The following is a 15,482-nucleotide window of genomic DNA, read 5'->3' as shown; positions in this document are numbered from 1 at the left end:
TATGAAACAGAGTGTTCACATCTGTAGAATAGTGTACATTTTTAATAGCACCCACTGACTGTAACTGACAGTCATGTTTATGTCCTCAGTTTTACTACAGTATATTGTTTCAGAGATGGGGCATAGAAATTTACCATCCATTACATTCTTTTAAACAACTGTCTTCCAGTGTACTTTGGAAGTCATACTATGGAAATAGCTTTGTCTGTTAAATCAGTGCATCTTCAAAAATATGTAGTTATAAAGGACATCAACACATTTTGAAACTTTGTGATTGTTAATTACCAATATTTTCAAAAAGTATTAATTAAAGCTTATATTTCTAGAAAATAAATATGTAAATAATGTATTAGAACCAGTAGAAACATTGAATGAGGATATTGGCCCCACTGGTGGAGAAGAACCGCGATTACAAAGCAAGAAAAAGTCTTCAGAAAAATCAAGATCAGGTTGGTATATAGTAAAATTAAGTGGCAATGGGAATCTTTTGTCATGCTGTGTCAATACATATATTTCTAAAAAAATTAGACCACTTTGCAGATGTTTGTTTTCACTTAGACATTAGGGAGTCTTTTTCTGTTTATTTGTGTCAAAAAGCCAAGTTAAATCCACTGCAAGTCAATGTCATACAACAATAAAATGTGAAAACTTCCAAGGGAGTGAATACTTTTTATAGGCACTGTAGATATTTGTAGCAATATACCTGTAGATATCTCTATAATATAAAGTGCTATTGTCTGTCCATTTGTAACATAATTACTTGCAAGCAGAACCTTGATCATTGTCCTAATCAAAAGCTTTTTGACCTGGAACTTCAAAAAACTTTAAAACAGTAGGTGTGCATATTTCACTAGTACAGTATCTGTTTTAGTGATGACATTTTATAGATATGTTTCATGTTCATGTTTATGAATTTCCCCTTGGGATTAATAAAGTATATCTATCTATCTATCTATCTATCTATCTATCTGTCTGTCTGTCTGTCTGTCTGTCTGTCTGTCTGTCTGTCTGTCTGTCTGTCTGTCTGTCTGTCTGTCTGTCTGTCTGTTCAACTTATTTATAGGAAAATTCAGATTAAATACCTGTGTGAAATTTTCATGTTCTGCCTATGTCAGCATTGGTTTTTCTCTCAATACTCTAACCTTGCTTCCACTTTGTAAAGACTTGCAGATTAAGTATAAACTTAAATTGTCCCTGTATGAAAGTGGGTGTGTGGAGGTGGCATAACTCACACTCAGAACTTAGGCCACACGAAAATAACCTTTATATTATAGGAGTTAAAACATCATATTGGAAAAGAATCTGCATCCAGAGTAAAGGTTCTAGAGGAATTTAGTTAACAAAAAAAATTATATATCTAGATGGTCAAAGTCTGCAAAGCTTTATTATACATACCCTGTTTGGAATTAATATTGTATGTTTTGCTTAAGCAATTATCCAAGGCAACTTTTAGGCAGCTTTAGGATAGAGTATGTAGTATTTATTATAACAAGTGGAGTATATTTGCTTGTTCAGGAACACACAACAAACTGAAGGTCGGGACTTTAACTGCTCTTCTTACATTTTAAAGTTCAGGGGATTATCCATGCAGTACATTGTCTCCCCAAAGGTGATTTTCTAAGTATTAACTTTGGTGAATATGAAATACTTGTATGGTCAATTATTTTTGAGATTTGTAAATAATCAGATATAATTAAATTTAAAAAACATTTATGGAAATGGTTATTAAATTGGTTATGAATAAATGTTTGAAATATGTTCATTAGGTAATGACATATTTTGTTATTCAGGAAACGATTCTGTTTAATATTTTGGCAAGTGACAGTTTACTTTAATCCTCGTGATAGCTATATTTTAAAAATATAATGTATGAAATGTAGTAGACCTCTTAATTGTGGTGTTTCTTTACAACAAACAGATAGATCATGGATTAAATCCAAGACGTCAAAGAAAGCTGAGGACACTGTTAGAACTAGCAGAAGAATATCAAAAAGTGCACCACATTTGGTAATGCCAGTTACAGCCAGTCTAAAGGATGGCGCTGATCACATGCCTGACTTGGATTTAGCTCCTCCTGCAGAAGAAACAGCTCAAAGTGTACTAGTTGATGTTTCTGAACCAACAGCTGAAGACAAAAACAGTCACAAGAATGATCCTTGCTCAAGCAAAGTTGGGAACAAAGCTGCAGATGTACCTTCTGTTTCTGCCACTTCATTAGTAAGGTAAAATCATTAAAATCTAATGCAATGCAAAACAGTTGCAAAAATTAAATATACACTGTGTATATGTATGTTATATAAAGTGTGTGTGTATGCAGGGGGTCCTTTGGTTACGACACAGTTTTGTTCCTACAACAGTGGTGTAACCCAAATTTTGGTGTAAATCGAAACACACCCTAGCCTAAGTCACTTACCTATCATAACACATTTGCAAAATCATAATTCCCCTTGGGATTAATAAAGTATCTATCTATCTATCTATCTATCTATCTATCTATCTATCTATCTATCTATCTATCTAGAACATAAAAACACAACTAAGCCACAGAAAAAGGAAAAGGACATAAATATACTGTACTGTACACTATACTGTAGTAACAGAAAAAATGAGTGTAAAAAAAAAAATACTTACCTTTATTTCTTATCACGTCTCAGTTTTTTTTAAGTTTTTATGGGAGTGAGTATTGTAAACTGGAAATGTATGTCAAGACATTGTAACCCGAGGACCCCCTGTATGTGTGCAGTATATATATATATATATATATATATATATATATATATATATATATATATATATATATATATATATATATCTCATCCGGAAAGTATTCACAGCACATCACTTTTTCCACATTTTGTTATGTTACAGCCTTATTCCAAAATGGATTAAATTAATTTATTTCCTCAGAATTCTACACACAACACCCCATAATGACAACGTGAAAAAGTTTACTTGAGATTTTTGCAAATTTATTAAAAATAAAAGCTATCAGTTGCAATTTTTTTTCAGGGTTTCTTTTCAATAAAGTCAAGCATTAGGCAAGTGTCATTGAATAGAGCCTATGCGCGATCAGTTGTAACTTTTTAAGGATGTTTCTTTTCAATAAAGTCAAGCGTTAGGCAAGTGTCATTAAATAGCGCCGCTGCACTATCAGCTGTGTCTTTTTCAGGGTGTTTCTTTTCTTTAAAATTTCAAGCTCTTTGATGGCTCATATTTCGAATTTTGGCTCATAACTCAAGGCAAAAAATCGACCTAATGATGGCTCATATCTCAAAAAACTCGTATGTTGGGGCACTCGTATCTCAAGGTACCACTGTGTGTGTAAGGTAAAATTCTGTTACAACGAACTTCCAGGTACCTAAAAAATATTTCGTTGTAATGAGATCCTGTATTTGTTCGAATGAAGAAGGTTAGAGGGTAGTGAATTTTGCCAAACGGATGGACATGGCTGTGGTGAATACGTATTTTAAGAAGAGGGAAGAACATAGGGTTACGTACAGGAATGGAGGAAGATGCACACAGGTAGATTACATCTTATGCAGAAAAGTTGATCTGAAGGAGTTTGAAGACTGCGAAGTGGTGGCAGGGGAAAGTGTAGTTAAGCAGCATAGGATGGTGGTCTGTAGGATGACGTTGGAGATCAAGAAGAGAAAGAGAGTGAGGGCAGAGCCATGGATCAAATGGTGGAAGTTGAAAAAGGAACTGGGCACTGGCTGGTAGTGAAGAGTTACCAGACAGCTGGGAAACTACAGCAGATGTAGTAAGGGTAACAGGAAGAAGGGTGTTTGGCGTGACATCTGGAAAGAGGAAGGAGGAAACGGTAACCTGGTGGTGGAATGAGGAAATACAGGAGAGTATATAGAGTAAGAGGATGGCAAAGAAGAAGTGAGATAGTCAGAGAGATGCATAAAGTAGACCACAGTACAAGGAGATAAGGTACAAGGTGAAGAGAGAGGTGGCGAAGGCTAAAGAAAAGGCGTATGATGAGTTGTATGAGTGATTGGAAACAAAGGAGGGAGAAAAGGACCTGTACCGATTGGCTAGACAGAGGGACTGAGCTGGGAAAGATGTGTAGCAGGTTAGGGTACGTTGTGAGGCAGATGAATGAAGAGAATGAGAGAGAGAAGAGGTTGGATGATGTGGAGATAGTGAATCAGGAAGTGCAACAGATTAGCAAGGAGGAAGTAAGGACAGCTATGAAGAGGATGAAAAATGGAAAGGCCGTTGGTCCAGATGACATACCTATGGAAGCATGGAGGTGCTTAGGAGAAATGGCAGAGGAGTTTTTAACCAGATTGTTTAATGGAATCTTGGAAAGTGAGAGGATGCCTGAGGAGTGGAGAAGAAGTGTACTGGTGCCGATATTTAAGAATAAGGGGGATGTGCAGGACTGCAGTAACTACAGGGGAATAAAATTGATGAGCCATAGCATGAAGTAATGGGAAAGAGTAGTGGAAGCTAGGTTAAGAAGTGAGGTGATGAGTAGTGAGCAGCATTATGGTTTCATGCCAAGAAAGAGCACCAAAGATGCAATTTTTGCTCTGAGGATGTTGATGGAGAGGTTTAGAGAGGGCCTGAAGGAGTTGCATTGCGTCTTTGTGGACCTGGAGAAAGCATATGACAGGGTGCCTTGAGAGGAGCTGTGGTATTGTATGAGGACGTCGGGAGTGTCAAAGAAGTACGTAAGAGTTGTACAGGATATGTACAAGGGAAGTATGACAGTGGTGAGGTCTGCGGTAGGAGCGACGGATGCATTCAACGTGGAGGTGGGATTACATCAGGGATCAGCTTTGTGTCCTTTCTTAATTGCAATGGCGATGGACAGGTTGACAGACGAGATTAGACAGGAGTCCCCATGGACTATGATGTTTGCTGATGACATTGTGATCTGTAGCGATAGTAGGGAGCAGGTTCAGGAGACCCTGGAGAGGTGGAGATATGCTCTAGAGAGGAGAGGAATTAAGGTCAGAAGGACAGAATACATGTGTGTAAATGTGAGGGAGGTCAGTGGAATGGTGAGGGTGCAGGGAGTAGAGTTGGCGAAGGTGAATGAGTTTAAATACTTGGGATCAACAGTAAAGAGTAATGGGGTAATTTGTGAACAGACAGGTATCAGCAAGAGTGAAAAGGAAGCTCCACAGGATGATAGTGAGACCAGCTATGTTATATGGGTTGGAGACGGTGGCACTGACCAGAAAGCAGCAGACAGAGCTGGAGGTAGCAGAGTTAAAGATGCTAAGATTTGCACTGCTTGTGACGAGGATGGATAGGATTAGAAATGAGTACATTAGAGCAGGAGTCCCCAACCCCTGGTCCGTGACCTACTGCTGACAGCCGGGCCGTGAGAGAACTGCCGGCAACGGAGACTCGCAGAGCAGGGGTCCCTAACCCCTGGTCCCCGGCCTACTGCTGACAGCTGGGCTGTGAGAGAACTGCCGGCACCGGAGACTCGCTCAGTGAAGGGCCACAGCAAAAAGGCTGCCCCCTTCACTGAGGACACTCTTCAGAATGCTAGGCGGACGGGGCTTTGCAGCGGCGCAGAGAGAGGAAAGAGACTGAGGTGAGAGAGTATTACAACAAAGTATTTTTATGTTTCTGACAGTTTCCCCATATGACACAAGTCTATAGAAATCTTGTTACTACGAAGTACATTCACCAGCAGATACTTTCATTACAACGAAGTTGCGTTGAAATGCTTGAATGAATCATCCACAGAGCAGTTAGTTCTGTGGTTGCAGCTCAGTTGTGCACATTTGCACAACAATCCCCAAACAGAAACATTGTAAATTTGTTTTTCTTTCTTGAATCTTTCCTTGTCCTGTTTTTTTTCCTGTTTTTGTTTTCTCTGGTTTTCACTGATGCCTTTTGCTTTTTGCTCGTCAACATTTGAAAAACATCCACTGGAATTTAACTCATTGTTGCCCTCCTATAGAAACGGCAGACACGAAAAAATGATAACAGTGTTAATGTGTGTGATGTGCAATCTGTTGGAATGACAAATGCAATGCATATGTCTTTGTTATATGCAAAAAAGAAGAAAAATCTTGGGTTGCCAACGTATGCGAACTGTACCATTTGAAGATGCCGAAAAAGCTGTTTTTATGTGGTTCAGTGATGCTCGTTCAAGAAACATTCCTATTAATGCGGCACTCATTCAAGAATATTTGAGGTTTTTAAACTCTCTTGGGACCTCTGTCAATGGGACAACACACTGTGAGCCTGCTGTTGCCTTGCCCTGGTAACGGACAAACAATATTACACAGACGCGGCAATTGCGCTTCGGGACGCACTTCAGCATGTCGTTCCCGTTGGGTGGGGGGATCCCAAAAGAGTTCAGAAACCTCACAATATAAAGAAGAAGAAAAAGGATGACTTGACTTCTGATTGAAAACTGTGCTGCCCACAACATGATTCCGCATTTAGATAATGTTTGCGTTGAATTCCTCCCACCCAATTGCATGGCAGTGCTTCAGCCATTGGATTTGGGTATCATTCGCACCCTGAAAGTGTATTATCACAAGGAAATGCTGAGAAAAATTCTCGTCAGCATAATGTGTAGACAGGAAAAGATTTAAATAACGTGTGATCGCACTTCGGGACGCTCTTCGGCATGTTGTCCAGTTCGGGGAGGTTCCAAGAGAATTTAAAAACCTGAGTGAGTGCTGCATTAATAAGATTGTTTCTTGAACGAGCATCATTTAACCACATAAAAACAGCTTTTTCGACGTCCTCAAATGCAGTAGTTTGCATACATTTGCAACCTGAGATTTTTGGTTTTTTTTTGCTCGGTCTTTCAAGAAATTTGACAGTGTTGATGGCGAAATTCCAAATTCACTGGCAACGTCTTTTTTTTTTTGCCGCAATCAAAAGTTTTTGTTTTTCTAATATGAACAGTTATCATTTTTTCGTGTCTGCTGTTTCTAGAGGAGGGTGACAATGAGTTAAATTCCAATGGTTGTTTTTCAAATATTGACGAGCAATAAGGAAAAAGTATTACTGAATACCCCCGAAAACAAAAAACAGTACGAAGAAGTTCAAAGAAAGAATTTTTTTTTACTTTTTTAGTGTTTCTGTTTGGTGATCGTTGTGCACAACTGAGCTGCGACCACAGAACTAACTACTCTGGATGATTCGTTCAGGCATTTCAAGGTCACTTCGTTGTAATGAAAGTATCTTCTGAATGACTTCGTTGTAATGAAAGTATCTTCTGAATGTATTTCGTAGTAACGAAATACATTCGTGTCATATGGGGAATTTCTTTGTAAAGATATTCGTTGTAATGATATATATACAGTCAACCCTCGTTTATCGCGGTTAATCCGTTCCAGACTCTGCCGCGATAAATGAATTTCCGCGAAGTAGGATTCTTTATTTATAAATCGAATATTTTCGCAGTTAGAGCATAGAAAACCTGTTTACGACCTTCTAAATACAGTAATCCCTCCTCGATCGCGGGGGTTGCGTTCCAGACCCCAGCGATAGGTGAAAATCCGAGAAGTAGAAACCATATGTTTGTATGGTTATTTTTATATATTTTAAGCCCTTATAAACACTCCCACACTGTTAACATTATTAGAGCCCTCTAGACATGAAATAACACCCTTTAGTCAAACGTTTAAACTGTGCTTCATTACAAGACAGAGATGGCAGTTCTTTCTCACAATTAAAAGAATGCAAACATATCTTATCTTCAAAGGAGCACCGTGAAGAGCAGATAATGTCAGAGAGAGCGCTCGCTAAGAAAAGCAAACAATCAAAAAATCAATACGTGCTTTTAAGTATACAGAAGCACCGCGATAAAGCGACATTTTGTAGAGGAGCGTCCTGTCTTCTAGGCAAACAGCCACTGTGTAAACAGCCCCCTCTGCTCACACCCCCTCCGTCAGGCAGAGAGAGTGAGAGAGACAGAGAGAAGCAAACAAAACAAGCGCCACGCGGGAAGCATATCTTATAGCATTGATGAGTTTTAGTTAATATGTAATACATGCTCTGATTGGGTAGCTTCTAAGCCATCCGCCAATAGCGTCCCTTGTCAGAAATCAACTGGGCAATCAAACTGAGGAAGCATGTAACCTAAATTAAAAGACCCATTGTCCAGAAAGCGGCGAACCAGCAAAAATCCGTGATAAATATTTAGATGTGCTTGCATTTAAAATCCGCGATAGAGTGAAGCCGCGAAAGTCGAAGTGCCATATAGCGAGGGATTACTGTATATATATATATATATATATATATATATATATATATATATATATGTATATATACAGTACAGTAATCCCTCCTCGATAGGTGAAAATCCACGAAGTAGAAACCATATGTTTATTTTTATATATTTTAAGCCCTTATAAACTCTCCCGCACTGTTAACATTATTAGAGCCCTCTGGACATGAAATAACTCCCTTTAGTCAAAAGTTTAAACTGTGCTCCATGACAAGACAGAGATGAAAGTTCTTTCTCACAATTAAAAGAATGCAAACATATCTTCTCTTCAAAGGAGCGCCGTCAGGAGCAGAGAATGTCAGAGAGAGAGAGCGTGACAGAAAAGCAAACAATCAAAAAAATCACAATCAAAAAACAATCAAAATTCGCAGAAATCCGCGAACCAGCGAAAAATCTGTGATATATATTTAGATATGCTTACATTTAAAATCCGCGATGGAGTGAAGCCGCGAAAGTCGGAGCGCGATATAGCGAGGGATCACTGTGTGTGTATATATATATATATATATATATATATATATATATATATATATATATATATATATATATATATATATATATATATATATATATATATATATATATACACATATATATACATATAGTGGCAGTAGGGGGCGCTAGTGCTCCCTTGAACCCTAAGGCACGACTCCAGACACCAGGTAAAAGTCCCAGACTCTTTATTAATTGTCATACAATGTGCACAAAGCACTCTCCACACTCCTCACACAAATAACAAACAATACTCTTCCTCCTCGCCCAGACACTTCGCCCTCCTACCTCCCAGCTCAGCTCAGTGTCTGGACTGGCCCATCATCCTTTTATAACCCCTGACCCGGAGGTGTTCCTGTCCAATTAGAACACAGTCCCTTATTCCTTCCAGGTCAGGGTAAACAGTCCTTTTCTTCAACCCGGGAGCACGTCGTTCCTTCCTGTCATGTGACCGTGATGTACTCCCGGGTTATAGGGCACATAAGAGCCCACGAGCCCCCCTACAGTGACTCCCGGTGGCCCCCAAGGTATCCAGCAGAGCTGTGTATAAACACTACATAGTCCATGAGGCCTTGCTGGAACTCTGGGCACGATCCTGCTGTTGGGAGAGCTCCTCCTGGCGGTCTGGGGGTAAGGGCCAGAGCAGGAAGCCGGCAGTCCTCCACTATATATATATATATATATATATATATATATATATATATATATATATATATATATATCACACACACACACACACTGTATAAATATATATACACTGGTAATGTGTATGTTATAATTAAACCAGTCAATATTAAATATTTTCTTTTGGAAATAATCTGTTTTAATAGTAAGATAAATAGTACATATCTTTGTAAATTCAATTCTTACTTTCTTCCAGACCTGGCCGAAAACCAAGAGGATTTCTGTCCTTTATTTCAAATAAGAGTGATTCTGATGCAGCTTTACATGTGAAAACTCAAAGAAAGGCTACTCTGAAACCTGTTGTTAACACCATTGGAGGTGATCGAAAGAGGACATCCAGCTTGTTGACAAGTTCTTCAGATACAGATTCTGTTACATTAAGTCCCCCACAAGCTGTAAAAGTCAGATTAAGTTCACCTGATAGCTGTACAAAGACCCAGCCTGAAGGTAGTTCACTTCAAGTAAGTGTATACTGAATTTCGATTAAAATTTATGTTTTCATCATAGCATAACATGGGACTCTGTGATCTGTCCACCTATTGTCTAAACTTAATTTTTCCATTAGAGAGCCAGTGGGCTCTGGAAAGCACATTAATGATAAAAACACGTTATCGGGCTAGTTGAATTTAGTTCTAAATAATACAATGCTTATCATTGGGCTGTGTGAACAAACCATGGACTTGGTAAAAAATCTTGCAAACCAAAACAGAACTAGTCAGTCACAGTACATATTAACACATACACACTCAGATTATATCACCCACACCAGCTCAGTTTACCATGTTGAGTTAATAAAACTGTATCATCATTGGGTTGCGAGAGTAATGCTGAGATGGGAGTCAAGACCACATAGCTTAAGCAGTGTATATTTTTAAGGATTTAAATATTTATTTTAGTTTTTAGGGACAAATATATTCAGTATTGTGTCCTTTTAATGCCAGGTTCCTTTCCATTTCCCATAATTTTCAGGGGTAGTATTATTACTATCTGATTTGGCACATTTCCATTCTTTTTCCCTTTTTTCTGTGACTGAAATTCTATTGAGATGAATCAAGAAAAAAAAAACAGGAAAAAATATCATTTTCAGGGTTATACATTTCCATGTGATGATATTTTGTGAGTGTGTGCCATACAATTTCTATTGTCACAAATGTTCCTGGTTCACATAATGTCTCCTTTTTATATACTATTAATCTACAGTTTTACAGATTCTGCTAAACAAGTTTATAATCCATGTTTGTCCTTTGGTCTGGGCTGTGTGCTGTAAACACGTATGTTCAAGAAAACATTAAAATGCCTTGCATGATTAAAATATCAACCTGAGGAAAACAAAAAATTCATACACCAGCATTCTTGGAGAAAGTATAAAGTTTTCAGCATTTAATCCATTTGGACTAAGGAAGAGTCAGGATTATATTTGTCCTGACAGCTGGTTGGGAATCCTACAATATTGTAGACATTAAAATTTACAGAAATCTATAATCATAATATTATATACTGGTCTGGTACTTTCTCAGAAGTCAAACTAACAGTTGCACTGCAGGACACTGAAAAGGGAAGCATTGGAACAGATTAATAATAACTGGTGATGATCACAATATTTTAATAAAAATATATCACAAACATTATTGTAATGTGAACAACCTAATTAGCACTTCAAATAAGTAAGCATTATATTCAAAATGGTTTACAATTATGTGACCAGTGGGACATCCATTACATGTCTAAATATGTTTCTATTATGTGTTTTCAAAGACTGGATGAGACAAATCCTCAAGCTAGCAGGGTTGTGTTATGATCTGGATCTGGTATAGTGATTTTCATCAGCTGTTTGATTACTGATGTGTTTCCCAATAAGACTGGATTTCAGTGGAAATAGGGGTCTGCATTCAGAGAAAGATCAGAGTGCTATTTTATGGTGATGTCATATTCCCCCAACCCCTCCCTTACATATAAACAAAGTTGTCCAACTATATACATTTTCTTGTTCTGTGAAGGGCACAAAAAGATACATTTAACATATATTTAAATAGTGTATACTTTAGATTTTATTGCTTGTAGCTTAATATTTTTCTGTAAGTAAATAGTTATTTGCTTTTGTGGAAATAAAGTGATTTGTTTAAAACATATATGTACATAAATGAAAAATAGTCTTCCCTTAACTATGCCTAGTTTTATTATATAATTACATTTTAGTAAAAATTGTAATTTTTTTTTTTAAACAGACTTCATTCAGTCCTGGGTCTGTCAAAGAGGATACGATACATGAGAAAGAATCTGAAACTGATGAGGAACCAACAAAAGTGTCCCAATACTTCTTTAGTGATATTTTCACAGAGGTTGATGAGCCAGATTGATGAATATTCTGATGAAGAGATCCATTTTGTGAAGCTGCTTTAAAGAAATGCTTGAAGTAGAGAAAATCTACTACTGTTTACATGATACGCAGAAGACTAAATCTAGCAATCTGCAGGCACACCGTTTTAGAAAGCAAATGATAGGGTAATGATTTGCCCTACATTGGGGATATTCCCTCTTTTAAGGGGTTCATATAATCTTTTCTTTAAAGATGGCATAAGTTTGAAAACTTTAATATGCTGTTTTCTTTGCTTTTTCAGTTTTATGAAAATAATAGAAAATGACTTGAAACTACCTTTGGGAAAATTGCAGGCCATTTTTAATTATATGTTTATTTAGGTATTTATGTTGTAAAATACTGCACATCTTTTGTTTTGAAAAGGCAATTTATTATGCTAAGCATAGTATAAATATTTAATAATTGAACTGCTCTTTAAAATTACTTAAGTGTAGAGAGATGTGCCTTATCTGCTGTTTGTAAGTTGTTCCACAACCACGACAGCCTGAATTGCACAGGTGAAGATGAAAAATGGAAGAATGAGTGCTTTGAAAAGAATGAAACATTATAAAAGAGTTACAGAAATTCTAAATAAAATAAAATTTGCAAAATTGGTCAAGTGTAGTGAACTGATATAAGTAATTGCCATCTTAAACCATAAAGAGTATTCATTTATTTTCCAGTTGCTACATTTACATATGTAAATCCTGCTGTACACGCTCTGATTTTCTAGACAAACACACCGCTATAGCACTGAACTGGACTCTGAAAACAGAGAACTGTGTACATTTACTGTGTTTTCAAAACTCATTCATCTAACGTTAAAACACATTTTCATTAGCCTGTTTTCATTCATACATCTTCCAGTACATTTTAATTATTTTACAAGTACAGTTTCAAGAATCACTGACTTAAATTTGTTTTGCTATAATTTATATCTTTGTTCTTATCTTCATGACAAAGTAGCTTTCATTACAGAATAGAGCACCACAGGACGTTCATACAGTATGTGACAGCCAAATCAGGTATTTCACTTTGATGGGAAAATTGTTTTGTGGAAATGATACTACTGTTGTCTGATGTGTATGATGTATAAAATTATTTCATCAAGTGAAAAATAGGTTTATTTCATAGTGATATGCATTTGTAAAATGAGTTTCAAATATGTAAAACTTAAAAAAGGATGAGATGATAGTCTATGAATGTGAGTGGTACGTAAGTATACTTGAAGAAAATCATCTTCTTTTCACTTTTAAAATGTGGATTTCAACCTTGCTGGTTTTAGTTGTATGTGATCATGCCACTTGTTTTACTTTTTCAGAATTCATGAATCACTTATGAAAGCCAGAAATAAAGATCAGCATCGACCACTTATTCTTGTAGTTTATATTTTCATATTACTTTTCACTTACCAGTAACAGTTTTGTGTAAAATAAAGACTGCCTTAAACAATGTGAAATAAAATGAATGTACATGCATTTTTAGAAAAAATCTTTTACAACAAGTGATTGTAGTATTGATTAAAGGCTCATTACTTAGGCCTAGGTTTGACCCTGCTTTTTTAAATTTTCTCTGTGGTGCTTTCTTTCTTTCTTTTTTTTTTTTTAATATAAAAAAAGTGCTATACTAATATGGTTTGTTTCATCTCTCATGGGTTGGGTTTAGTTTTCTTTTAGCAACTTATCCTTTTAGTATTTTATTTCCTCCTTGTAGAGATGTAATCTGTTCAAAGAAGAGTGAACAACAAAATAACACAGGGAGTCAGAACTTTTCAGATCAAATGTGACTTGAGTATGAATGAATCAGTATTGTGTGGATATTTCACTGTCCAACTGGACATCCCAAAAACCATTACCTTGTTGTAACTTCAGGTACTCTGACATTTCAACTCTGGAATTTGTGCAGCACATCTTGTTGTCAGCCAGAATATCCTAATTGCTATGCATTTCTTGACAGAATTAGCATATCTAATTCCTTTTTTGTCTAAGACAATTTTGCTCACCAGGATTAACATAAGCAATCTGATGTCCTCCTTGTCATTCTGAAATTGTCAAACCAGTTTTACATCAAAGCTATCTATATGTTACTCCAACCAATCTTGGCTCATCTTGTGTTTGCAGGTTTTTCTGTGTACAGGCATGGTAATAATGATTGCACTCAAAGCTGCAGTGTCAGTGTTTCATTTTCAATTTCGCTTCTTGGCCATTGTGACCATTTAGAATTCACAGATGTCCTACACTGAAAACCATATTAAGTTGCACAGCAGCCTGCATGTTGCATATTAGGTTGGATCTGTCTGAAGAATTTGTTTTTCTTTATTTTGTGCAGATGGGGATACATTCAAGATGGATAGATACCTATCCTCACATCAGATTTGGGTTGCATGCAAAATAATTTTTGAAAAATGTTTAAAAAAAAAAAAAAAAAACCTGCTATGAGTCGTAATTTACAGACATGTAACTTTCAGCTGCAATGTGAATCCTAGCCCTACTTGCACAGTCCTCTGAAAAAAATTAACATATCGAGGTCCTTTTGTGTTTTCTCAGTCAATCATTATGTTAAGTCCATCTCCTCAGCATAATTTTTAAATTCACTATCTCAGTTTCAGGGTTGTGATGAACCAGAGCCTGTCCCAGCAGCAGTGTGTCCAGAATAATTACAATATTCCAAGAAAAGTGTGATAGTTGCCTCTTCTTTCGGTCGCTCTCGTTGGGGGTTGTCACAGTGGATCATCTTTTTCCATATCCTTCTGTCCTCTGCATCTTGCTCTGTTACATCCAGCACCTGCATGTCCTCTCTCACCACATCCATAAACCTCTTCTTAGGCCTTCCTCTTTTCCTCTTACCTGGCAGCTCCATCCTTAACATCCTTCTCCCAATATACTCAGCAAAAGTGTGTTAGTTACATAAAAAAGGAAATATACCAAAAACCATTTAAAAAAAAAAAAGAAAATTCTGCCATAACCATAAAAAAAGAACCAGGACAGATTGTGGATATTACATCTATTAGTAAACATGCATTGATGATGGTACAGTGATGGTGCTGAATCCTTCAGTGAATTAAAGTCACAGAAATATTTTGTTACTTTTACAGAACATACTGATTCACTTACATGGGCATGAATATTCTGAATACTGTTTGGATGTTGGGGAAAAATGTTTAGTACTTTCATATATTTATTTTCATAATTTTTGACCTTATTATTTCATTTGATAAACGTGCCAATGATTGCTTTCATACTTATGTCATTTTCTTTTTCGTTTTGCATGTTCTTTTTTGGTTTTAAACAAATGTCTTTGTTTACAATATGTCCTCCTCCTGATGAGAATGTTGCAAGTCTTGCCTAGTTTTAAAGAGGACTTGACTTTTTTAGGATTGTCTCAACAGTAAACATATAGCTTAAGCAATGAGTTTTCCAATTTCAGTTTGTCCTTGTTCATTGTTTTGCTGTCTTTGGAAGAACAAACCTCTTGCCTTGACTGCTAAAAATGCTTATACATCATAATGCGTCTGTAAAAGCCACTGAATAACAAAACAGTAATCCAGATTTTTATGCAATTTTACGAACGTACTGACATTCAGTACTATTGACACGTATGAATTTTGAATTAATCCCACCTTAACTACATTTGTGAAATACAGCGGGGATGAAGAATAAACAAAAGCATGGATCCCCACTTTTAATGAGCACCTTAGTCATATATATACACTCACCTAAAGGATTATTA

At 36.6% G+C, this 15,482-nt stretch overlaps 1 protein-coding gene across 7 annotated transcripts in view; it reads left to right on the top strand.

The window, feature by feature from the left end:
- Nucleotides 1-13,336, top strand: part of LOC120532460 (transcription factor TFIIIB component B'' homolog) — a 102,715-nt gene extending 89,379 nt beyond the window's left edge. For 5 of the 7 annotated variants that reach the window (XM_039758478.1, XM_039758477.1, XM_039758476.1 and 2 more), the window contains exons 31-34: nucleotides 327-449; nucleotides 1,919-2,222; nucleotides 9,594-9,858; nucleotides 11,623-13,336. In XM_039758478.1, the coding sequence (XP_039614412.1) occupies nucleotides 327-449; nucleotides 1,919-2,222; nucleotides 9,594-9,858; nucleotides 11,623-11,754 (824 nt within the window). In that variant the 3' untranslated portion in view covers nucleotides 11,755-13,336. The remainder of the gene's footprint in view (nucleotides 1-326; nucleotides 450-1,918; nucleotides 2,223-9,593; nucleotides 9,859-11,622) is intronic. The other 2 variants (XM_039758479.1, XM_039758480.1) reach the window with 2 other exon arrangements.
- Nucleotides 13,337-15,482: the final 2,146 nt, after the last annotated feature.

The sequence above is a fragment of the Polypterus senegalus genome, chromosome 7, assembly GCF_016835505.1.
Source record: "Polypterus senegalus isolate Bchr_013 chromosome 7, ASM1683550v1, whole genome shotgun sequence".
Taxonomy (NCBI): Eukaryota; Metazoa; Chordata; class Cladistia; order Polypteriformes; family Polypteridae; genus Polypterus; species Polypterus senegalus.
The sequence above is the reverse complement of the archived record's forward strand: the minus strand, read 5'-3'. Positions and strand labels throughout refer to the sequence as shown.